The sequence below is a fragment of the Eulemur rufifrons genome, chromosome 14 (genome assembly GCF_041146395.1).
Source record: "Eulemur rufifrons isolate Redbay chromosome 14, OSU_ERuf_1, whole genome shotgun sequence".
Taxonomy (NCBI): Eukaryota; Metazoa; Chordata; class Mammalia; order Primates; family Lemuridae; genus Eulemur; species Eulemur rufifrons.
The window spans coordinates 24,142,063-24,167,820 of NC_090996.1; the positions used below are offsets into that span (position 1 = coordinate 24,142,063).

Sequence of the window (25,758 nt, forward strand, 5' to 3'; positions counted from 1 at the left end):
GGTCTTGGGAACAGATGCAATAGCAAATTAAATCCTGAGCCCCTCTACTCCAAAGAGCATGGATCCTTCTTTGGAGCCTCCTGGGGGTTTGGTGATGTCCAAACAGGGAAATTTCAACCCAAGGTCTCATGGTTGCCAGGTGTTTGAAGTGCTGGTTTTCCACCATGCAGCTGCAGTTACTTCTCAGGTCAGTCTCACTTGGCTGACTTCCTTCCTGGGCCAGCTTGGCTCCTTAAAAGCTGGACTCCTGCAGGTCTACCCCTGTGCCAGCTCTGGCCACAGCAGAATTCCTTTTCCAACACCTTACCTTGATACCACCTCCAGCGGAGGTCCTATCCTCCCGGAGTTCACAGAGGGGGAGACCATTTGGAACGAGTTGTGCCAAGAACAGTGAAAGGATTTGGAAGTTTCTGAGAGGTAATGAAATACCAGCAGTGTATCTTTCATATGTGACCATTTATTTTAACTCAGGTCATGATGGATCCTGTTTGAAGATATGAGCAGGTTCCAATTTGCCTACAGCATAAATCACAAACTCGAGGCAATTTATACCTGGCCATCTGCTCCATGCCTGCTCCTCTCTACTTCCCTATCCCAACCCAGCCTTCCTGAAGTCTTTATTCATCTCTACACGATTCCATGCCCTCCTATTAATAGCTCTTGGCTGATGTTAAGAGTGGGACTGTTAAAAGCCTACAAAATTTACTGCCCTGCATACCCTTTCTAATATTTTGGTATCAGGCAGATCTAGATCTAAGTTCCCACCACGTCATTTAACTAGTATCTTAGGCAAGTTAAGTGCCCACTTTTTTTAGCATTGATCTGAAAGCAAAATTTTAACATTGAGTCAATTTTCTTTAGTGTGAAATGGGGTTAATATTAGCACAGCTCTCATAGTGTTTGTTGTGAGGATTCAATGAGTTAATCTACAGGAAGCACCCTCGCAGTCATGAATTGGTAGTTAGTACCTTTGATGAGGACACTTCCTCTGTTAATGCTTTCGTAGCTTCCCAGGCCACCTCTGCATTCCCACAGCATTTTATATTGCCATCCTATGTGGCACATTACCCTGTATTATGTAGTTCAGTGGTCTGTCTCCTCTACTGGGATCTGAATATCTTAAGGGCAGGAACTGGGCCCCAAGGCGTACCCACAACTCCATGCTCTTTCCGTGGCCAACATGCAGTGAGGACCGACTGTGTGCCAGGCCGTTTGTGCGCCCTTTGCCGCCCTTATTTCACCTGACCCTCGCAATAACCTTTAAGAGGCAGATATTATTATTATTATTATTATTTTTACACCCAGCTTGCTTCTGGGGAAGGTTCAAAGGGCATAAGAGACTAACCTAAATTGGTTCTGGTCCGGGTGCGGAAGAGCAGATAAATGCCACTGGCTCAGAATCCTGAGTGATTGTTTCCAAACATTCGTGGCTTTCTTCCAAACCGTGTATCTCAGAACTTAAAACAACAACAGCAAAATACTTCTGGAGCCTCAATAAACAATTCCTACGATTTAAGGAGAGTCAAAATGGAACCAACGCTTAAAAAAAATATTTTTGACTGCTTCAAAAAAGTAATGCAGACGTCTCAAAAACCAGAAATGAGTACGGAGAAAAGTTTTCCATCCCAGTTCCTAACGCCCGCCCCAGAGGCAATGACCGACTTCTTATGGGCAAAGATACTATAAATACACACGCATCAAAATGTATTCTAAATGGAGAACTGTTATTGCAATAAAAATTAGCAAATATCTAGGCCCTGTTGTCGGTGTTTTGTTTTTACAGATCAAGCAATAAAATGTAGTCGAACCTCTCTAACCCCTCCCCTAGGCCGCACCTGGGGAGGTCGAGTCCATCGACTCTCAACTGCCAACTCCTGAGGAGGCTCCGCCTTTTTCCCCGCCTCCTTCTACTAGGCGGTCCATTTTTTTTTGGCTTTCCTTTGAAAGTCTCGCGATAGGCCGCCCTCTTCCCATAACTCCGTGCGCTCTCCCCTCCCGCCCTCTTTCCGCCATCTTTCCGTGCCGGTGAGTACCTCTCTTTGAGGGCTCCAACCTCATCCGTCGGTTATCGGCGCCATCCTACGGTCTAAGGCTCGCCTTGGGTGTCCTGAGGGGGCGCTGGGCCCCTCCTGGGCCGGGGGTCCTGGCCTTGCGTGGGCCTGGACAGGCATAAAGCCGGGCCATGCCCGGGCGCCCCACGCTTTGCACTCTGGGGACCTGGATCGGTGGGGTGCAGGCCGAAGTGCTGGCGGGCGCCGGAGCTTTTGACCACCTAGCCTCGGCGCGGGTCGCGGCACCTGGACCTCCCCTTAGTGGCTGAGGCAGCGCCTTGGCTCCGGGCGGTGGGAAACGTCAGAGGTGGTGGCCGGGTGGGTGCTCGCTGGCAGGTTGGGAGACTGAGGCCACCCAGCAGGCAAAACTCCCGTCTTGTCTTGGTTGGCAGTTTGCTAGGTACTAACTTTGATTTTCTGGGCCGTGGAGTTACTCTTTAGATACTTCGCTGTACTTAAAGGGGGTGGATGGAGTCTCTACTGTTGGCACTTTGGTCTCCATACATACGAGCTTTCAAAACTTTATATCAGAGTGTATCGTGCAGTTCGTGCCGATTGGAAGAGCGTCCAGTCTGGTGGCTTGTGGAATACGTTTCTGTTTGCCACTGTGGTACATTTGCTGTTGGACACAATTTTAAGTGGCACAAGGACGGATGCTTTAGTTTAGTAATGTGTGTTAGTGGTAGGTGAAAATGAATTGATTTAAATGACGACGTTAATAGCATAGACTGTCCTGAATGGGGAAACATTACCGGTGATTTTCAGCTTCAGTTTTGAATAACTGACCGTTTGGGTAGCTGTGAATTCCCGCCAATTCTGAGGTTTTCTTGTGGTGTCAGGTGGGTTTTTGTCCCACATCATTTTATCTCCAGCTGTGCTTCGTAGAAGAGTGTGGTTAGTGAATGAGTGAGGTTCAAATTGTGCGGGCTGACATCTTGACTGTTTTTAGTAACCATAGAAGATGATAATCGAGGGTTTTCTGGGCGTTGGGAATTCTGGAGAACCAGCCTGCTTAGGCTTATGAAAACTTCGCTACAGTCGGGGCAGAAAGAAAAGGATGCTTTGGGTGTCTGTTGATGTTGGCAATGCCAATAAAACCTCTATTTTGTCTTCCCTAAACAGCCATAATGGTGCGCATGAACGTCCTGGCTGATGCTCTTAAGAGCATCAACAATGCCGAAAAGAGAGGCAAACGCCAGGTTCTTATAAGGCCGTGCTCCAAAGTCATCGTCCGGTTTCTAACTGTGATGATGAAGCATGGTAAGTGGGCTGTGTTTTATGTTTTGATGTCAGACTGTTTAGGAATGGGTCTTGTAGAGATTAATTATGGGGGACAGTATCTCAGTCATACCTGGGAACAAATGCGGTTGACCTGCGGGGCTATGGAGGAGGAGACATTGTGTTCAAATGAGACCACTAAAAGAATCACTTGGGATGGAATTGTTGGAAAAAGGAGGAAGCTTGTGTTTGTGACTGTTGGCCTGGTAGGTGCCGGGGACCTAAATGACACAAGTCACTGACAGGGCTCCTGAGGTCATCTGAGAGCTCCTTGGGGTGGAGAAGAAGGATTATTGCATGTCTTTGGCACAAACTAGCCTTTGGGGGCGGGAAGCAATGAAAGGGCAAGGAAAAGCTAATCCCTTTTAGAATTATAAGGTGTATTGTTTTAGGTGTGGCCCCCAAAATTTTACATGTTAAGTAGGTTGTGAAAATTAATTTTGATGGAGAGCAAATACCTTTCTCTGATTGGAGAAGCAGTCACTGGGATGATGTGAGAGTGAAGAATCTGGTAGGCTAGAGGAGATTTAGGTCTGAAATTGATGTCTTTCATTTAATACAGTTTTGTTTTATAGGTTACATTGGCGAATTTGAAATCATCGATGATCACAGAGCTGGGAAAATTGTTGTGAACCTCACAGGCAGGTTAAACAAGGTAAGAATAGATTTTACACTTTTAAAAGCCTTAAGGATTGTTTAACATGGTGATGTGTGTTGTAATTGCTTTTGTAAATACTGAATAGTGGTGCCATAAGTTTAGGAATTGGCTAAAATTCTTCATTTCTTTTATGTCACATATAACTTCATTTCTTCCTCAGGGTTGTTTGCTCTAGAGTTAGGTCTGTTGACCTAGTGTTTGTGGGGTATGAGCTGTGTAAAAGGGAGATGGGGTGAAATTAACACTGGTGCTGGTATTTGGTATTATGTTAATTACCTCTATCCACACATGAAGCCAGTTCATTATTTAAGGACATATTATAATGCCCACCTCATTGGCTTTAATTTGGGTTGTTCAAGGCCTCTAAGCCACAGTATAAATAATTTGTCTTTCCTCTCTTGGTGATGCATTGGATTTTTTGAACAGAATATTTTTATCTTTGAGTAAGTGAGACTCTCTAAATACCAGTATTAATACTTTTCTGTTCTTGATAGCGTAGGTTTTTGAGGTCTATGCTCCTATTCAATTTGACTTGTCAACAATATAACCAAGTAGATCTTTTTCACTTTGTGGTTTAATTAATTGTATTTCTTTGGAGCGGAGGTGGCTGGTGTCTGTAAGCTAGTTGAGGTCACTGAGCTTGCTACTCTGCTTTCTCTGTGTTCAAGTTTGTAGCCTTCAGATTTGCAGGGAGTCTGCTGAGATCCTCTAGTCTAATTCAACACGGGAAAACAGTGGTTAAAGTCAATGTTTAGTGACAGTTACTGGATTGGTAAGGTTATTTCTTGGTCTAGCAGTTTTTATTTAAGATACTTCCCTGTATAATGAACTTGCTTCATGTGTGGGTAGAGGTCACTCATGTAAAAACGATGGGATCTGAAGTCTTTGTGAAAAGACTTGAAGGACTTGAAAGGCTCGTTTTGAGTGTGTCATGTTCTAGTTGTAGCCATTAGAACCCAACCCCAGAGTAGGATTTAGATTTACCATTTTTGGTCACTCTGCCCCTCACAGTGTGTGTTTGAAGTGGGAGTGTCTGGTTTTCTCCCCCTATTTAGGAGTTAGGAAAACTCAGGTTTGGGTCATGTTGGTCTCTCAGCTAGTTAGTAACTGGTGCCAGTACGTAGTTTAGCACTTCTTGAAACTATTCTGCAGAAGATAGAGTTGATGACACCTTTAAGTTAAGTTTGAGAAGTATCATGTACCGAATTCCCATTGGACGTTCACTATACATAATAGCATGACAAATAAACTTGAACAGCATTTTCTAAATGGAACTTATTGGTGGCACCCTTGTGTGGTATACTCGCCTAAGACCTTTGAAATCCAGGCTCTCCCACTTAACTGTGATTTTGGGCAAAGCCGACAGTTTGATTTTAGTTCCTCTGAAGTTCATTTCCTCCCTTTATAAAAGAATGTCTCCTCCATCTCTTTCATGCAAAGGAGGGACCAACCCTTACTGGGAAAATGTGGAAATGGAGCTGGGAAGTATGATGTTTACAGACAATAGATTCCTTAAAATTCAATTCCTCTGGGTTGGAAGAGGTGAGCTGGCTTATTTCTAGCTGAAGGAGGGATTTTGCTGCTGGAATCAAAGGCCTGGGTGCTGCATATAATAGAGACTTGGAAAGGAAGCCTTTCACCGTAGCTTGCCCGCAGAAAACGAGTTTTCCCTTATCCCTGTCCCTGTGTTCCTTGCATCTGGTGTGGGATTGTCCTTGACTGTATTAGTCAAGTGACATCATAGTTGATGGGATAGTGGTAGAAAAGGGAGAACCTGAGCAGGATTTGTTTGTTTAAGCATCTTGGGATCTTTTAAGTGATTGGTGGATTTGCACACACAGCTGTTTATCTGCTGTCTTAGCCTTCTGGAGTTTTCACTGTGAGAGGGTACTGATCTTCAATGTTCTTACGTGGTCAGTTCTTGCATGTAAATAGTGGGAACATTTCTACAATGCTGTTTTTAAGTGCATGAGTGATTTGTGGAGCAGATGTTGTGAGCAGGGGGTATTAACTTAGTGGATGTTCTTTAAACATTGATTGTGTTTTAAGAGTGGCATGTAATTGAGTGATTATAGTGCTCTTGGAGAGCTCTCATTTTGGAGGGTAGTTGTTGGCTGTGTCCCAGTGGCAAAGAGATGAGGTAATTGTAAGAACTCTTTGCTCTTCCTGCCTTCTGTCATTCTGCCAGATTAGTTTGGAAAGATTTGCCTGAGGTTGTAGGACACTGTCCCTCAGAAATGTATAATGGCATCTCACTGGTGGGAGCAGCAGTGCTTAGATTTTAGTTTAGTGCCTGTGCTGCAGGTTCCTTAGATACCTAATACTTCGCAGTTTTTAGTGTATGGGCTTAAGAATTTGAGACAGTACAATTTTATTTCAGCCTTACTATGTAAAAAGTTTTGACTGTAATCTTCCATGTCAAGACTTGGTCTCTTGGCTTTTTAAAATCTGGTTATTTGTTCCGGGACAGCTCTTCCAGCCCACAGGGATGCGTATCAGTGACCTGACACTCATGTATTGCCGTGTGTTCCCCCTCCTTTGTTGACTTTTTCATATCTTTGCTTTTTCTCCTAGGCAGGTGGTTGGCCTTGTAGGCAGGCAGTCTTACTTTGGTATATTTTTTGAATGGCATTTATATCAAAGGTTGTGTGTACAGAATAAGTGCCTATTTAGATGCTGAGTGTGTTGGTTTGTGTGACTATTCAATTATGAATTCCATCTTGTGCTACTCAGTTATTGGTAAAGTGTGAACAATTTTTTATTACTCTCTTACAGTGTGGAGTGATCAGCCCCAGATTTGATGTGCAACTCAAAGATCTGGAAAAATGGCAGAATAATCTGCTCCCATCCCGCCAGTTTGGGTGAGTTGGCTTTCCTTAATTAAAAGAAGTTCAATGCTAAGAATTGCTGGCATGCAGTTTGACTTGAGGTGGTTTTTCTTTTTAAAGCGGTGGTAATTGTCTTTTCTCAACCATCTTGACCAAAGAATTAGCTTTTGTTTACCACATTTCTTTTTTCTTTTTCATTTTTTTTTTAGAGATGAGGTTTTGCTGTGTAGCCTAGGCCGGAGTGTAGTGGCTACTCACAGATGCTATCATAACACACTGTGGCCTCAAACTCTTGGGCTCAATTGATTGATCTGCCCAACTCGGCCTGCTGAGTAGCTGGGAGTACAGGCGTGCTCCACTGTGTCTCCCTGCCTCATTTCATGTGTTGGGCTTCAGGTTCTGGGAGGCACACGAGAGCTTAGACTGACAGAACAGCAGGATTGTGTCCATTTTCGTGTCTGCTCTTCAGTTCACTGCATATGGTTCATATTGTGTGTGTTCCCTGTAATCCCAGAATCCTGGCCAGAATCACTTCTGGGGACTCAGTTTGAGAATCTTCATCCTCCTTAAGGGCCTGAATTCAAATCTTTGTCTTTCTGCTTTAAAGTTATGACACCTTGGGCAAGTGAATAGCCTGGATTTCTTCATCTGTAAAAGCAGTAATAGTTCCTCTTTTTAAATTATCACCTGATTTAATTTTGTTAAAGCGCTTTAGGATCTGACACAGTAAATGCTTATCTGTGTTTCAGAACTTAATGCGCCCCAGTTATGTGTTTGGCAACATGGTTTAACATGCTCTCACTTCATAGTTACTGTATTACAGGTACAATGTTAACTTATCAGAATCTTTTTTTTTTTTTTTTTTAAAGAGACGATCTCACTTTGTCACCCAGGCTGGGTGCAGTGGTGCCATTATAGCTCATAGTAACCTCAAATTCCTGGGCTCAAGCAGTCCTCCCACCTCAGCCGCCTGAGTAGCTGGGACTTACAGGCACATGCCACCATGACTGGCTAATTTTTATTAATTTTTTCTGTAGAGACAGGGTCTTGCTATGTTGTCCAGGCTGGTCTTGAACTCTTGGCCTCAAGTGATCTTACCACCTGGGCCTTCCAAAGTGGTGGGATTATAGGTGTGAGCCACCACACAGCCAAGATACTGATTGTAATGCTTCACGATTGACTACCACTTTTATGCATTTATCTTGACCCTCATAATAACCCATTAGGTAGCCATTGTATAAATGAATGAATGTCTGTACAATAGCACTTTAATGCTTTATTATTAAAAAAATAAAATAAATGCATTAAAGAATTTATTAACTGTGTGTCCTCCGTGTCTCCTTACCTGAGAGCAGGTGACATTTTGAAGTTAAAATTTAAACAGCCTTTGTTTTCAATTCAGCTTAATTGCTTCCCAGTGTTAGCAGAGGTCAGGGCTGTGTGGGTGTGTGTAGCTGGGGTCTCTGATTTGGCTTTGGTTCTAGGAGCCACATGCCCTGCCAGCGCAGGTAGTCACCAGTGTGCCTTACAGGAGGCGTCTTTTAACCACGGATGAGTGTTGGTGTTTTTCTGCAGCAGAAAGCGGCCCTGTGTGTTAACTGTTAAACTCATCAGCATTTTCTTTTCCACTCCTTAGTTTCATTGTACTGACAACTTCAGCTGGCATCATGGACCATGAAGAAGCAAGAAGAAAACACACAGGAGGGAAAATTCTGGGATTCTTTTTCTAGGGATGTAATACATACTTATAAATAAAATGCCTCGGTGGACTCTGGTGCTTCTACTCGGTCGTTTTGAGCCTTTACAGCAGTGTAGCAAGAACATCTGTGGGGATGGACAGCCATTGTGTTAATTGGTGAGTGCTGTTCCCTGAAGTGAACAAGACGAGACAGCTTGGTGATATCTAACCATCACCCTCACTGCTCACCACAGATTGGTGTGTCTGGCCCTGCGTGGTTGAATCCCAGTTAGGTTCCGAGTTTGGGAAACTTGCTGTGTGATTGCTGTACAGATGAGCATATAGGGTGGCGGGGCGGGGGGATATACTTTTTAAAAGGTAAAAGTTCTCATGAAAGTAATGTATACATAAGGGAAACAATCACCCCTGCTCTCCACCAAAACCAGCTATTTGACATTTAGTTTGGTGTGTTTATTTTGCCTGGCTGTGAACATTCTGGAGGGAGGATTTTAGATCCTGCTGGGTTTATCGCTGACCATTTTAATAGGCACTTGCTAAGAATTTTTTTTTTGAGACAGAGTCTTGCTCCGTCACCCAGGCTAGAATGCTGTAGCATCAGCCTGTCCTAGCTCACAGCAACTTTAAACGCCTGGGCTCAAGCAATCCTCCTGCCTCAGCCTCCCCAGTAGCTGGGACTATAGGTGTGTACCACCATGTCCAGCTAATTTTTTTCTATTATTTTTTAGTTGCTGGCTAATATTTTTCTATTTTTAGTAGAGACGGGGGTCTCACTCTTGCTCAGGCTGGTCTCAAACTCCTGACCTTGAGCGATCCTCCTTCCTCGGCCTCCCAGAGTGCTAGAATTACAGGCATGAGCCACCGCGCCTGGCCCATCTAGGAATTATTCTAAGAGAGTCTAGTGCCTCTAACAAGTGCCTGCTGGAGAGGTGGGAGCACTGAGAAGATAGTCCCTATTGATAGAAGAAAGTGATTTGAGAGGCATGTCTGGGTCTTGGGGCCTCTGATGTTTGGGAGGCTCTGAGTAATTAACATGGGTTTTGGGGTATTCCAATAGACCAGAATTGAGATCTCCTCCTCCACTCAATAGTATCAGTTTCCTTACATGTAGTGGGAATAATGCAAAACCTACCTCGGAGTTGCTGAGAGAAAAATAAGTGTGTAAAGTACACACTAAGCACATGACAGTCTTGATATTATGTAGTTATTTGTCAGGCACAGAGGTGAAGTGAGTTCAGAAGACTCTTCAAAGAGCCTATTTTCTTAATGCCAAAAGGTTGTGAGCTCTGGGATGACCAGGGCCCATGTTTGCTTTGTTTCCTTTTGTATCTCTGGTTCCTGACACACAGGGATGCCTCAATAAATGTTGATTGGATAAATCATCAGTTTCTTTGTGGGCACAGACTTCAATAATCGAATGTGAAAGTGGCTCCACTTGCTGTCACCATTTTGTGGGGATCCTGTGCCCTTTGGATTGATCAGGAGTGGGGAAAAATCTGGGTAGGGAAAAAGCGGGTGACCCATCTGATGGATTTAATAACACATTTCTTTGCGCTGGCAAGGAAGAAGATGGCCTTCGCCCACGTTTCTGAGATCCTGTAAGTAGGTTTAACATGACCTGGGGCTGGTTGGCCTGGGACTACACCCCAGGATTTGAGGGCCTGGAGATAGGTTTAGGTTCTTGCTGGCTGGATGACTTGGCTCAGAGAATTCTTTCCCCTGTGGGATGAGCCCAGTGTCTCCTCCCAGTGCGCTGCTGCCAGGCAGAGGCCTGGGGTGGGGGTGGGGAGAGGGGTAACAACATCTGGGTCATTCAGGCTCACCAGGGCACACTAGCATGCCTGGCTAGTTTTTTTTTTTTTTTTTTTTTTTAATAGGCTTTTCAAAAATAATTTAGAAAATTCCCAGCCTGAGCAAGAGCGAGACCCCGTCTCTACTACAAAAATAGAAAGAAATGATCTGGATAGCTAAAAATATACATAGGAAAAAATTAGCCAGGCATGGTGGCCCATGCCTATAGTCCCAGCTACTCGGGAGGCTGAGGTAGGAGGATCGCTTGAGCCCAGGAGTTTGAGGTTGCTGTGAGCTAGGCTGACCCCACGGCACTCTAGCCCAGGGAACAGAGTGATACTCTGTCTCAAAAAAAAAAAATAATAATAATAAAAATAAAAGTTACAACACCGGCTGGTGTGGGGTGCGGGCAAGCGAAGCCAGGGAGTGTGTTGTGCCGGGGAAGGAGATTTGTTGTGGGCAGGTACTCAGGGAGAGGAGGTCCACATCTGGCCAGACTTCCAGTGTGATTGCTCCCAAAGAGAGATGCAATGTCCCCGCATCGTGAGGTGTCCAAAGGACAGGGGCTTGAAGAATACAACCTAGCAACTGTGTGGGTGGGAGCGTGGGGAGGGCAGGAGCTTCACAATGAGTTTGAGAATAGACAGGGCTGTGAGTTTAGCCTTCCCTTTGAACTTCAGTTATCTCATCTGTGATGATGATGATGATAATGATGATGCTACACTTGTGTGGTGCATACTCTTCCAGATGCTGGTCATACAATATCCAGTGTTTATGTCAGTGTTACAAGGTGAGAACTATTACTATACCTATTTTACAGATGAGGAAACTGAGGCATAGAGAAGTCACATGATCATATAGCCAGTGTTTGGAGGAGGCAGATTCAAACCCTGGCCTCTGTCTTAACCACTGCATCTTCATGGACTTTTCATGAGGACTAAATGAGGGAACATGCTAAGTGTTCAGTCCGGTGTCTGGCGCAGGATCAGTGTTGAGACAATCGTAACAGCTGTTGTTATCCATATCAGAAACCAAACACACAAGTGGGGCTTTCTCCAGCTCTCTAATGTGACATGTGCTAATATCATCAGCCACTTTTAAAGGGGAGTGGGGAACGTCATGTTTCGCAACTCTGTTGAACTGTTGGATATTTACTTAATACAAATAGAAACACTGGAGCTATGTGAAAGGTGAAATTCGCTCAAGCCTCCCGTCATCCTGCCCCATTTGGCTGGGTGAGCTGGCCCTGCTGTTTCTCAGTGGCTTCCACCCACTGGGGCATTGACCACTCATTCGTGTCATTGCCTGGTCATGAGCCCCTCTCTCCGCTAGCCCTAGAGGATCTGAGTGGCTCACAAAAGAACACGGGGGATATGGTTGGTCCTCCGTGGGTGACTCTGAGGGGCCCCCTTGGGGAGAGAGGAAGGAGGATGGGAAAACTTGTGCAGTTCCCTCCCCAACTCATTCTGGCACTTTGCTGGTGAGAGAAAAATCCAGATGTCAGAGACTTACATTCTTTGTTTCATCCCCATGAAATAGAATGTGGGTCTGGTGTGCAGGGAAGAATCCAGTAATTCATATTTTCCGCTTATTTGGCTCCTGGCTGAAACAGGAATTTACATTGCTTAATGTCTGGCTTTTTCCTCGGGAATCAAAATAAGTTTCCTACTCGATTATTAAGCAAATTTCACAGCCAAATAATCCTCTTATTTTTACAAGTGGGATTTTCCTTGGCAGAGGGTGCCTAGATTCTCTGAGTAGCTGATCCCCACGGCGTCCGTTTCCTCTGTCCTCATCTGTCTGGGAAGGAAGTCAACCCCCCTCCTTTTCGCATTAGGAGCTTCTCCATGACAGTTTGGGAGACTGTGGCTTCACAAGCCAGAGGTGAATTCTGAACGTTCCGCTGCCGGCTGTAGGGTAAGAATTCACTCTCCTTCCTGCTCGTCCATCGGTCAGGCCTGGGCACGGTCACAGCCACAGCTTTAGCAGGGCTTGGACCTGCGGTCAATGCGGACAAAACATGAAGGGACCAGAACAGTGTGTAGGGCCCAGTGTGCTCTGCTTCGGCTGATCAGAAAAAAAAATAAACCCTATTTTTCAGAACCAGAGTGAAAGATCTCCATATCCTTGCCAGCATTTTTTATCTTTTGTTTTTTGGTGATAGCCACCCTAACATTCTAGGTTTTTGTTTTCCATAATAGCTCTACTACTTTCCATTGCCACCAACAGCGAACATTCTTTGTTTTTTTTTTTTTTTTTTCCTCGAGACAAGAGTCTCACTCTGTTGCCTGGGCTAGAGTGCTGTGGCGTCAGCCTACCTCACAGCAACCTCCAACTCCTGGGCTCAAGCAATCCTCCTGCCTCAACCCCCCTGTGTAGTTGGGACAATAGGTGGACACCATGATGCCGGGCTAATTTTTTCTATTTTTAGTAGAGATGGGCTCTCACTCTTGCTAAGGCTGGTCTCAAACTCCTGACCTCAAGCGATCCTCTCGTCTCGGCCTCCCAGAGTGCTAAGATTACAGGTGTGAGCCACACCTCACCCAGTGTACACTCTTGAGTTAAGTTTCTCACATATTTGGGATATTAACCCCTTATCAGACATATGGTTTGCAAATATTTTCTCCCAATCCATAGATTGCTTTTTGCTCTGTTGATTGTTTCCTTTGCTGTATGTTTTTGCTTTTATTGTAACCACTCAAAAAAAGATACCAAGAAAACAATCCCATTTACAATAGCTACCAAAACAAAACAAAACAAAACAAAAACAAAACAAAACAAAAAAAGGAATAAATTTAACCAAGGAAGTGGGAGATCTGTACACTGAAAACTATAAAACAAAGAAGGCACAAACAAATGAAAACATATCCTGTGTTCATGGATTGGAAGAATTAATTTTGTAAAAATGTTCATACTTCCTAAAGTAGTCTACAGATTCGATGCAATCTCTATCAAAATTTCAATGGTGTTTTTCAGAGAAATAGAAAAAAAAATTCTAAAATTTGTATGTAACCAGAAAAGATCCTAAATAATCACAGCAATCTTGAACAAAAAGAACAAAGCTGGGAGCATCATACTACCTGATTTAAAAATATACTACAAAGCTATAGTAATCAAAACAACATGGTATTGGCATAAAAACAGACGTGTAGGCCAATGGAAGAGAATAGGGATTTCAGAAATATGCATTTACAGTCAATTGGTTTTTGACAGAGATGCCAAGAACACACATAGAAAAAGGACAATCTCTTTAATAAACAGTGTTGGGAAGACTAGATAGCCACATGCAGAAGAATGAAATTAGACCTCATACCAAATCTAGAAATCAATTCAGGAAGGTGAATCAATTCAGTTGGCTCATGCCTGCTTGTAATTCTAGCACTTAGGCCAAAGTGGGAGGATTGCTTGAACTCAGTAATTCAAGACTAGCCTGGGCAACATAGTGAGACTCCATCTCTAAAAAAAAAAAAAAAAAAAAAAAAATTAGCTGGGCATGGTGGTGCATGCTTGTAGTTCTAGCTCCTCAAGAGGTTGAGAGGGGAGGATTGCTTGAGCCCAGGAATTTGAGGTTACAGTGAGCTATGATTGGGCCACTGCACTGTAGCCTGGGTGGCAGAGTGAGACCCTGTCTGAAAAAATAAAAATAAAATAAAATAAAATTAAGTGAATTATGTATTAAAGAATTAAATATAAGACCTGAAACTGTAAAACTACTAGAAGAAGACATAGGGGGGAAAGCTCTATGACATTGGTCTGGGTAACGATTTTTTTAGATATGACCCCAAAGCACAGGCAGCAAAAGCAAAAATAGCCAAATGGGATTACATCAAACTAAAAAGCTTCTGCACAGCAAAGGAAACAATCAACAAAGTGAAGAGACAACTTATGGAACAGGGGAAAATATTTGCAAACTATATATCCGATAAGGGGTTAATATCCAAAATATGTAAGGATCTTAATAGCAAGAAAACAACAATAAAACCCTATTTAAAAAATGGGCAAAAGACCTGCGTAGACATTTCTCCAACAAAGAAATAGGAATGGCCAACAGGTATATGGAAAAATGCTCAACATCACTAACCATTAGGAAAATGCAAATCAAAACCACAATGAGATATCACCCCAGACCTGTTAGAATGGCTATTGTCAAAAAGACGAAAGAGGCCAGGCGCGGTGGCTCATGCCTGTATTCCTAGCACTCTGGGAGGTCGAGGCGGGTGGATCGTTTGAACTCAGGCGTTCGAGACCAGCCTGAGCAAGAGCAGACCCCATCTCTACTAAAAATAGAAAGACATTATCTGGCCAACTAAAAATATATATAGAAAATTTGCAGGGCATGGTGGCGCATGCCTGTAGTCCCAGCTACTTGGGAGGCTGAGGCAGGAAGATTGCTTAAGCCCAGGAGTTTGAGGTTGCTGTGAGCTAGGCTGACGCCACAGCACTCTAGCCTGGGCAAGGGTGAGATTCTGTCTCAAAAAAAAAAAAAAAAAAAAAAAAAAAAAAAAAAATTGGAAAGATAAAGTGTTGGCAAGGGTGTGGAGAAAAGGGAACAGGCCTTGCACACTGATAGTGGCGATGAAATTAGTACAGCCATAATGGAAAACAGTATGGAGGTTCTGCAAAAAACTAAAAATGAGCTGTTATATGATCCAGCCATCCCACTACTGGGTATATATCCAAAGAAAATGAAATCAGTATGTCGAAGAGCTATCTGCACTCTCATGTTCATGGCAGCATTATTCACAACAGACAAGATATGGAGTCAACCTAAGTGTCCGTCAACAGATGAATGGAAAAAGAAAGCGTGGTGTATGTGCACAAACGTGGTATATATATTCTTCAGCTTTAAGAAAGAAGGAAATCCTGTCATTTGTGACAACATGGATGAACCTCGAGGACATTATGCTAAGTGAAATAAGCCAGGCACAGAAAGACAAATATCACAGGATCTCACTTATATGTGGAATCTAAAAAACTTGAACTCACGGAAATAGAGAGTAGATTGGTGGTCACCAGAGGTGGGGGAGGGTGTGTGAGAGTCAAAGGATGCAAGATTGCAGTTAGACAGGAGGAAGAAGTTCAAGAGATCTATTGTATGTCGTAGTGACTATAGTTAATACTTGAAAATTGACAGAGTAAATTTTAAGTATTCTAACCACAAAAATAAGTATATGAGGTAATATATATGTTAATGAGGCTCATTTAGCCACAATGTATACATACATCAAAACATGCTGTACACCATAAATATACACGATTTTTATTTATCAATTAAAAAAAAGTAAAGTGAGGCTCTTGTAGACAGCATATAGTTGGATTTTGTTTTTACAATCCATTCAGCCACTCTATATCCTTTTACTGGGGCATTTAACCCATTTATGTTTAAAGTAATTAATGATATGTAAGGACTTAATATTCAGACCTCATTCTGCCGCTTAGTAGGAGCATAACTTTGAGCCTGTTATTTATCCTTTCTACGTGAGCTTTCATTTCTGTGAAATGGGCACAATTGAAGAGGCCACTTCGTAAGACTGTGATCAGGATGGAGATAATCTGTGCGAGGGTAGATTGGTGCTTGGCCCATAGTGTACAGTCAGTGCTAGTTATCATTTTTTTGATCCTGTGGGCTAGGGCAGCCTGGGTGCTCAGGTGGGAAAACACCTGGATTCTAACCCTGGTGCTGGTTGCTCATAGAGAAGCCCCCACCGGCCAAACCCGCAGCCCCTTCCCAGGGCTTCGTTGCACCGAGTTACCCCACTCTGCACCTCATGACCCGGGATGCAGCGGATCGGACAGGATTGGACACCCAAGTGTGAGAAATCCAACCAGTAGGGGTATTAGGGACTAACTGAACAATTCAGACCTCAATTTGAGATTAGAATTTGAGATGAGACACAGAGAAAGTATTAGTTGTCAGTATTGGGGGCAGAAGGAAAGTCATAAGCGGGAGTCTCGACTCAGCAAAGCTATGGGTGAGTAGGAGCCATGAATTGACAAGAATCGTGAGTCAGCAGAAACCGAAGTCGGTGGCAGCCGGGAGTCAGCAGGAACTAGGAGCCGGAGAGTGGGATGGAGATAGCGGAGGAATAAGCCAAGACCCAGAGGTGCTGACCCAGCATCGTGGTGGAGCCCAGGGCCCTCTGAGTTACAGACCTGCTGTCCGGTGACCTGAAGCTGTTCCAGCCCCTGGCAGCCCTGGTTGGGTAGTATGACGTTGGCCTTCCCAATCTCGGTGTAACCTGAGAGTGTTTCTCTTCCTTGCAAGCTACAGGAACCTGAATGACATACCAGCCATATCAAAACTCCTCTGAGACTCAGTTTTCCTGCCTGTGAAATGGGGACAGCTGTTGCTTTGGGCTATTCAGCATCCCTGCCTTGGGAACACTGGTCTCTATCTGACACCTGCCAGTCATGGGACCCCACCTCTAAGTTGGCCACAAAGTCCAGGCTGGGCCTGCCGGGACCCTCTATTGCAGGAATTTGCCTTTGGGGAAGGAAGTTGGAAACCTTGAGAGTTCCCTGGGTTCCTCTGCCTGGGATTTTCTGAGCTGCCCTGGTTCCTGTGTTTTCCAAGGCTGGTTTTTCCAGCTGTTCTTTCTTTGTAGGAGTTTCCTAATAGAATTATCCTTTGGTATCCATGGGGGATTGGTTCCAGCACCCCCCTGCAGATAACAAAATCCGAGGATGCTTAAGTTCCTGATATAAAATGGCTTAGTATTTACTTTCCTGTACACTTTACATCATCTCTACAGTACTTGTAATACCTAATACAGTGCAAGTGCTGCATAAGTGGTTGTTATACTGTATTGTTTGGGGAATAATGACAAGGAAAAAGTCTGTACAGTGTTCAGTACCGACGCAATTTCCCCCCAAGTATTTTTGATCCGCAGTTGGTTGTATCCACGGATGTGGGACCCAGGGATAGGAGGGCTGACTACGGCCTTTCTACAGATCTTATTCTTAAGCACCAGCCCGAACTGGACCCACACCTCACAGGGCCGTTGTGACGCGAAATAAGCCAGCATGCGTGTGGAAAACCCTGGCCTATGATTAAAGGGATCTTCTAGCCTGTGTCACCGTTGAACGAAGTCAGGCCTAGAGAGGAGAGAGAGTGACAGGTTCCAGGTCCCACGGAGGGTCGAGCGCGGGAGGGGAGTGGGGCCGTGGACTCCAGATGGATGGATGCTCTTCCGTACTCCCTCCTTCCTCTCTCCCTCCCTCCTCTGTATTACCTACCTCTCTGCGCTCTGCGAACCTGAATTAGCCCAGTGTTTTCATCATTTGAAAGAAGATTCTAAGCCTAAACCAGCCCCTAGTCCTCCCCAGGGCTTTGCCAAGTCTCTGAGCACTGCGGTTTCTCGTTCTGAATAAGGTGAGGAAATGTGACCACGCCCTGGCAGTCAAAGCCCAACGGGGGCTCCTCGCTGCAGGACCACAGGACTGCCTGTAGGTGGCAGCACACGACCACAAATGTTCTGGAATATCGGTGCCGGGGCTCAAGGCAGAAATGGAGGGAGGGCTTGTGCGGTGCCAGAGCGTCTACTAGCCACGGGGGAGAGGAGGTTGCAGGAGGGAGGAGGAAGGAAAGTGGCACTGTCACTGGCCTTGAGGCAAAAGAGAGTTGGTGTGACGGCTGGAGGACAGGAGTAGTTGGTGCACCCCATCTGCCCATCCACACGCTTCATGCCCATCACACATTATCCACCACCCACCCACCCATCCCTGTATACACACACATATATCATACACACACACACACACACACACACACGCGCGGAGAATAACTGGTATTAATACTACCTTTTACTGAGTCAAGTTTGCTTTTATCTCTCTCTGGGGTTTCTGTAGTGCCCATGATCAGCGTCCCATTTCTAATATTATTATTCTTTGCTCCTTCAGTTCTTAATGTAAACCAGATGTCATCTGGGGGTCTTTTTGCCCCTAGTGATCTCAGTAAAGTTTCCCCGAATGTCCCTTCTTCCTCCCCCACTTCTACTCCACTCCCAAGGAGGTCCCAAGTCCTTGCTAGGATTTCTGCTAACTCCTGGCTTGTTCTGCCTCTCGGGCTCCCGGCTCCTAGTGGGATGCCTCTGACCTGCAGCATATCACATCTTTGTTCTTTTAATTTAAATTAAAAAGTTTTTTGCACAAGAACAACTATAAAAAAATTATTCACAATATTCACACTAGGCCTATATGAGTTTAGCAGATTCTGAGAAGGTTTGGGGAGGCTTTTTAGGAAGGATCACGTGTCAGACACCTGATTCCCTCACCTCTTTGCTCACCCTCTCTCACCGCCTCCCCCAGGCACAGCAAGCGCTTCTGCACCTGTTATGCCGGCCCTGTCCCTGGGGGACTGGAGAGTCTTTGAAACTGGGGGGCCAGGTGTCAGCAAGTCCCCTACAAATTGATGTCGGGTGAACAAACACGTGGGCTCTGAAGTCAGATGTTTGACCTGAGAAAGTGGGAAAATAGGGGAGAAAGAACTGCTCAGGGAAGGAAAAATAGACTTTGGCATTGGCCACACTGAGTTTGTGGCGTCAAGTTAGCCATCCACGGACCTCAGTCTGGCATTCAGGGGAGAGGCGGGGGCGGAGGACACAGACTCAGGAATCTGTCACCATGGTCAGGGGTTTCTGCAGCCTTGGGAATGGATCCATCTCTTAGGAAGTGAGTGCCCTCTGACCTCCGGGTCCTGGTACACCCGGTGTCTGCAGCTCCCTCTGCTGGGAGCCCCCTAGGCCTCCCTTGGGAGGCTTTCTGCACCCCCCTGGGCTGGACCAGGTGCCTTTGTTGACACACACGAGGTCCAAGATCTCAGGTGAATGTGCAGGCTGGCTTGAGGCTGGCTCATCAGAAAGACAGCATCCCTCTGCTTCTCTCTTCTCAGCTGATCAGCCCAGCTCAGGGGACAAAGGATCTGCCTGCGGGCACTAGAGCCTGTTAGCAACCCTCTTTCAACAGGCACAGGGGACAGGTGAAGACTACTTACCTCTCCCCCTCTGCCATGTGAAATCTAGGGAGTCCAGGGATTTTGTGGTTTGTCTTGGGGCAACAAGGGGGTCTCTGCTGGCCTACGAGACTATCAAATATGAGACGCAGCTGTGAATGCGGAGTAGTGGTCTGAAAAGGCAGCTCAGAGATGTCAAGAGACTTGACTGAGGCCACACAGCTAATTGGGTCAGAGCTGAGATTTGAAGCAGGAGTGTCTGACCTGGTACTGGGCTCTTTTCAGGACAGGAGTCATCCGGACCCCCGCACCTTTTCTAGAAGAAGGGAGGTGGTGGAGGGGCTGTGCCCCAGGGAGGGGAGCTCGCTGGATGGGACTGCAAGCTGGTACAGGGTCCCACGGGCCTTGGGGTGAGGAGGTGGCAGAGGCCACCCCCAAACTGAGATGTGGCCCCAGGGCTGGCAGGGGAGGTGCTAACGAGAGGGCCCCGGCCAGGGTGCCCACCTGCCATTCTGTACAAAGGGGCGGGTGGGGGAGGGAGAAGGAAGGTGATACTCAGTCGGAACCACAGGAAGTTCCGGGTTCTGGTTAGTGGTTGGAAAGTACCAGAGATTCCTCTTTCAGCTAAAAACCAGAAGGAGGTCAGGTTTTTTTCTTTTTAAAATAGAGAGAAATGCAGAATTTGCAAAATAAGCAGCAGTGCACAGAGTGGGGCTGGAAGTCACCAAACACTGTGACACTCCCCAGAAGAAGGGCTTAGGTTCATGTGGGGCAGGTCGGAGCCTACGAATGGAGCTGCTGAGCAGTCACAGGATGGCACCGTGTTGTCATGACATGGAGAAAGGGGGACGTGGCAGTGGTTTGGCCACTGTGTCCTCTTTCCTACAGAGCAGAGAGTGTAGGCAACAGCCAGTGAGCGGCAGCAGGTTCCTCTGTCACGCCAGGTCTCGAAAGTCCCGCCTCTCGAGGCTGTGCAGAAAGAGGAAGTGGTTTGGAGCCACACACACCTAGGTGTCCCTCTTGGCTCTGCCAGTATCTTGTGGGGGCGTAACCTGGGGCAACGCTCTTCTCTCTGAGTCTCAGTTTCCTCATCCGAACTAGAGATGCTAAAACCTCCCTTGCTGGGTTGTTGTAAAATTACTGGTTGTGTGCCCAGCCCAGAGTATGAATGAATGGATAGATGGATGGATGGATGGATGGCTAAATTCAACAAATATTTATGGAGTGCTAAGTCTGTGCCAGGCACGATACAGCTGGAACCAAACCACAGTCCTTGGTCCTGAGGAGCCCACGTTCTGGCAGAAAAGGCAGATGTGGAAAGACATAGTAGATAATAAAGTAGGAAAGACATGATGTTCAGGGTTGGGGTGGTGAGGTTACTATTTCAGGTAAGGTGGCCTGGGAAGGGCTCATTGAGAAGCTGACTGTTGAGCAGAGATCAGAAGCAACTGGGGAACAAGCCGGGGAGATATCTGGGAGAAGACTGTTCCAGGCAGAGGGGACAGCTGGTACAAAGGCCCTGAGGCCAGAGCATGGCATATCAGCCCATTGACTTTTGATCTGAGATCTCTTGAATCTCAGGATGATTTTTCTTGCTGGAAGGCTCCTTCTTTAGCCAGAGTTTTATTGCTCCAGAGGGTTCTGGGCCAGAAAAAATCTAAAGGGACACATGCCTGGGCTTAGGCTACTAGGGGTCTGGCTGGGCCCTCGAGGACCAGAGTGCTTAGTGAAGGGGCATCTTCTTGGACTCCTTTCTCTTCATATTGAATCTGTCACCAAGTTCCTCCATTCTGCCTCCAAAGCATCTCTCAGCTCTGTTCACTTCTCTCCACCCCCACTGCCACCTTCCACTGTCACCTGGCAACCACAGTGGCGCTCAGTGGGCCTCTCTGCTTCCTCTCTTCTTCCCTTGTCTTCGTCCCCCACCCAAGAGGAGACACATGATGGCCACAGCCCCCTGCATAACCTGCATCAGTGGCTCCTATTGTGAGGATGGAGACCAATGTCCTTAACGTGGCTCAGGAGGCCCCACAGCCACCTGGCACCTGCCGGCTTCTCAGTGGCACCTTCCACCCTTTCCTGCAGCTGAACGGGATGGCCAGTTTCCCAAGTATGCCTCGGGGCCACGCCCTCATGTTCACTCTAGGACTTTGACCTTGTTATTTCCTTGGCATGGAGCACTCCTGCTTGCTCCTTTCCAGGCTAACTCCTAGTTATCCTTTAAGTCTCAGCTTAGACATCACTTTTCCACCCTTTTCCCCCAGGAGATGGGTCAGTGTGGCAGACTGCGTCTTCCAAAGTTGGCGGCAGCCATGTTTCCATCCCACGTGGTCTTCTTACAAGGTGACCTTGATACTGTTCCCAGTGAAGGATGGGACCCACGTCCTGTCCCCTTGAATTTGGGCATAGCTTTGTGATTGCTTCCACCCAAAGAATACAGCGGAAGTGATGCTATGGGAGTCCAGGGCTAGAATATAAAATAGCCATGCACTTCCACCTTGCTCTCTAGGGATGCTCACTCTTGCGACGCAACCCCCCGCTGGGAGGAAGCCCAAACTAGCCCATGTAGGGAGACGTTGTGGAGAGGCCCCCTGCAGCATCAACCAGCGGATGTGAGTGAGGGTGCCACCAGATGATTCCTGATGGCCGCCTAGTCACCCCCAGCACTCCTGACGTCTCAGCTGAAGCCCCAGACATCATGGAACATCCCCACTATCCGAATCCCTGACCTAAAGAATCCACGAGCATAATAAAATGATTGTTTTATGCTGCTGAGTGTTGGGATGACTTGTTGCGCAGCTGTTGCTAACAAGCACAGTTAGGAGCTTCTTCTCGGGTCTTCCATAGCTCTCCCCCATCACAGACTGGAGACGCCGTATTCTGGTTGCATTGCCTTTCTCCTCCTCAGGGCCGTATCTCTCATGAGGTCTCCTATTTAGGTTCATTTTTCCTAAGCCTAGCACAATACACAGACGCACTGGAATATTTTAAAATATATTGATTTTTAGAATCAATGTTAATGGTTTGTATACAATATAAACATATTCTCCTTTTTTAAAAAAATGCAAACCTAAAGTCCCTTTGGCCACTGTACCCAATTCCTGCCCTTCGTTGCTCTTATAAACATGGTATGTATCCTTAGGGACCTTCAAATCCTTCCATATCCATCGGTATGCACCTTTAGTATTGTTCTGAAAACCCAAAGATGTAGCATGCTCCATGTATATTTTGCAACTTGATTTTTTTTCACTCATCAGTGTGTTTCTGAGACCGCTCCTTGCTGATATATATACAGAGCTAGTTAGTTTCTCGTACCTTCTGTATGGCATTTCACTACGTTAGTAATTGCCTTTTGTGTTCTCAAGCTGTTCCTGTGTTGATGGGCATTTATGTTGTGTCTGCTGTCTCCCTGTCGTAAATAGCACTTCAGCGAGTGTACTGCACCAGCCTCCGTATGCCCACGTGGGGTGTTTCCTGACGCCAGTTGCCCTCACTTGGCTGCAGATAGAATCACCTGGAAGTTTTATGGTCACATCAATGTCCCACACCCCCAAATTCTTAACTGAGGGGTCTGGGGTAAGCATTAGTAGCTTTAGAAGCTTCTAGGTGGTTCAAATATGCATTGAGGGACCCACTGTTTTCAGGTGTACATTGTAGGTGTTGGTTGTGAATTACTCGGCCAAAATAAAAACTGCCAACCCCACTTTTACTAGGTCCTGCTCAATTGCTTTTCAAGGTGGCTGAACTTATTTGCATCCTGCTGTTAGCGTGCGGGAGAATGATGACTGCTTTGTGTGAACAAGTGACTATGAGTCACTGCAGGTCAGTGAACCAGAGCCTTGTCCACTGCACAAACTGCCTCCAAGTGGCCCATCACTGGGGGCCACAGCCCACAAACTTCTGGGCTTGGAACGCTTTGTGTCCTTAGGTGGCAGCATGGTACAGCCGAAAAGGTGCCGGGCTGCGAATGAGACAACCTGGATTCTAGTTCAGGCCCAGGTGCTACCTTGCTGTGTGTTCTACCAGGTCACGTCCCCACACTAGGCCTCAGTGTCCCCACCCCTGGAGAGAGGAGAGTTGGATTCCTGCCCAGGGTTCTTTTTAATACCCACCTTCCCCCTGAGCCATGAGTTATTTGTAGCCAGGTGGTCAGAGTGTGGGCTCTAGGGCCCAGTTCTGGATCTTTTCTGCACCGTGGGGCCCCTTTGGTATCTGGGGAAGCTTATGAGCCCTTCTCAGAATAATGTTTTTTAATATAAAATCCATAGGATTACAAAGGCAAGCAACTATATGGAAATACAGTTATCAAAATATTACAAAGCCAAACTGTCATATGGCAATACCCATGCTTCTTTATTAACACACTAAAAAACAGGATTGGGTGGTGCATCAGCAACATTATTACAATCATAATTCCAAAGCAGTGATGAGCATAAATGATAATCCAACATCTCTGCGACAAATGTAACAGGACATGGAAAATCTGTGATTCCTATTGGTGACAAAGTCACAGGTTCTGCCGACACTACAGCAGTTTGTTGCCTACACTTGTAACGGAAAGAATTGCTACATTCCAATTAGATGTTGGCAATACTTTTTTAAGAGGTATTTTTTTTCCATCCAGTTCCCTGACCCCAGGTTATGAATCCTTGCTAGAGTTAGACTTGGGTTTCAACCTCTGCACTTACAGCTTCCTGTATGGGTGCAATTTGGGTAAATTGCTTTTCTTCCCTAAGCCTCGGTTTCTTCATCTATAAAATGGGGACAAGACTAAATGAGCCCGTAGGTTGCTGGGAAGAGTAAATGTGATAAATTAAATTCAGCGCACGTTTATTGAGAACTTTTTATGTGTGGGGGGCTATTTTAGGTGCCGGGACACTGAACGGAATGAGAAAGGCAAAATGCCTGCCCTTGTGGTGTTTATGATGCAGGGGCAGAGACGATGAAAGGAGGCGAATACATAAACACGGTTTCGGATAATAGTAAGGGCTATGAAGAAAATAAAACAGCTGATAGGAAAGAGAACAAATGCCTGGTGCAGGTAACATCAGATTGGGTAACTAGGGACGAACACAGAGCTAGGTTAACTACGCTAATGAGTAAGATGAGAGAGAGAGAGTGCATTTGCAGTATTGGCACAGTGCCTGACACGCGGTGCCTGTTCAGTTCGTCCTGGCTGTGGTGGTGACGCGTTGCTGCCTCTCTCGTTAGGATGGCAGTCCCCTGGGGGCACAGAGCACAGCTCACGGCGGCGGATGCTGGCTCCGTGGCTCTGCCCACCGTATTCGGGGCTGGCCGAGGGTTGGGCCATAGAAGCTGGGGAGGAGAACTCGGCAGCCCTGTCAGAGCCGGGTCTGATTAAAGGAAGATAAAGTCTTCTCTCCGCTGTGTCTTGCGGGGAGAGCTAAGCAATCAATAGGTCTCGCAGATCAGTGGAGGGTGCCTGGAATCTGGCAGCACGGGGCTTTTTAATTAAACCCATAACTGCGAGAAAAGGTAACTGCCTTCTTTCTGCAGCTTGCGTTTCTGTCTGTCTGCCAGAAACTGAACAAATCAATGCACTTCCAGAGGTTGTGAGGTGCTTGACAAGGCGGCCTCTGGTTTGGGGATGGCCAGGCCCTGCTGGGATGAACTCTTGGAGGGTGTCAGCTACCAATTCTGGGGGGTCAGGTGTTGCCTTTGACATTGAAACATACTCGTAGCAGGTGTGATTATCAACGGAAGCTCATGAGAGGGTGAGGCCCCTTCCCAGCCAGCATTTTATACCAGGCTGGGTCCTCCCAAGAGGTCTACATTCCCTTAAAAAACCATGAACTAGAGCTCTGCTACTTAAGGTGTGGGCTATGCATCAGCATCTGCTGGGAGCGTGTCAGAAATGCAGAAGCTCAGGCCCTGCCCCAGACTGACTCTGTTAGGATCTGCATTTCAACTAGACACAATGTGTGAGAAGCACTGAAATAGAACACACATAGGAGACTTAGGAGACAAAGCAGCCAGTTGCTAATGTGCAGATCTTATTTAAATCCTGAAGAAAGGTAACAAAAAGTCTATTTATGAGACAATTAGAAATGTGAACATTTACTGGACATTTGCTGACATTAAGGAGTGATTCATTTCCTAGGTGGTAGGGTGGTTTTATTAAAAAAGAGCCCCGATCTTTTAGAGTTCCACATGGAAATGCTAACAGATGAAATGCTTTCATGCCTGGCCTTTGTTTCAAAATACTGGTGGAGCTGGAACCTGGAGGTGTGGACAGGCAGGGCTGGCTGGGCGGTGAAGGTTTGGGGAACTGAGTCGCGGCTCAGGGAGATGTATTATACCGGTTTGTTTACTTAGTGTATGTTTTAGATTCTCCATAATTAAAACTTAAGACTATGATATATAATATTCATATAGAAAAATGCATAAAACATGAGGGTTCTATGAAAGAATAATTACTCAAGTGGACATCCATGGATCGGTTACCAGGTCAGTACCAGTCCCTGCCCCCTGCTAGGACCACGTCC

The 25,758-nt window shown here is 45.9% G+C and overlaps 1 protein-coding gene across 2 annotated transcripts; it reads left to right on the forward strand.

Moving 5' to 3' along the window:
* The first annotated feature begins 1,994 nt into the window (after nt 1-1,994).
* RPS15A (ribosomal protein S15a) lies at nt 1,995-8,584 on the forward strand. 2 transcript variants are annotated; one of them, XM_069486056.1, is made up of 5 exons: nt 1,995-2,025; nt 3,174-3,311; nt 3,905-3,984; nt 6,763-6,848; nt 8,452-8,584. In XM_069486056.1, the coding sequence occupies exons 2-5, from the start codon at nt 3,179-3,181 to the stop codon at nt 8,543-8,545; spliced, it is 393 nt and encodes a 130-aa protein (XP_069342157.1). In that variant the 5' UTR covers nt 1,995-2,025; nt 3,174-3,178; the 3' UTR covers nt 8,546-8,584. The 2 variants fall into 2 exon arrangements, with proteins under 2 accessions (XP_069342157.1, XP_069342158.1); XM_069486057.1 differs by lacking the exon at nt 1,995-2,025 and adding an exon at nt 2,399-2,451.
* Nucleotides 8,585-25,758: the final 17,174 nt, after the last annotated feature.

Excerpts from the sequence above, each read along its gene's own strand:
- RPS15A (XM_069486056.1), top strand. The coding sequence starts at position 3,179 with ATGGTGCGCATGAACGTCCTGGCTGATGCTCTTAAGAGCATCAACAAT. Across the intron at positions 3,985-6,762 it reads TCACAGGCAGGTTAAACAAG|TGTGGAGTGATCAGCCCCAG; the intron begins GTAAGAATAGAT and ends ACTCTCTTACAG. Across the intron at positions 6,849-8,451 it reads CTCCCATCCCGCCAGTTTGG|TTTCATTGTACTGACAACTT; the intron begins GTGAGTTGGCTT and ends TCCACTCCTTAG.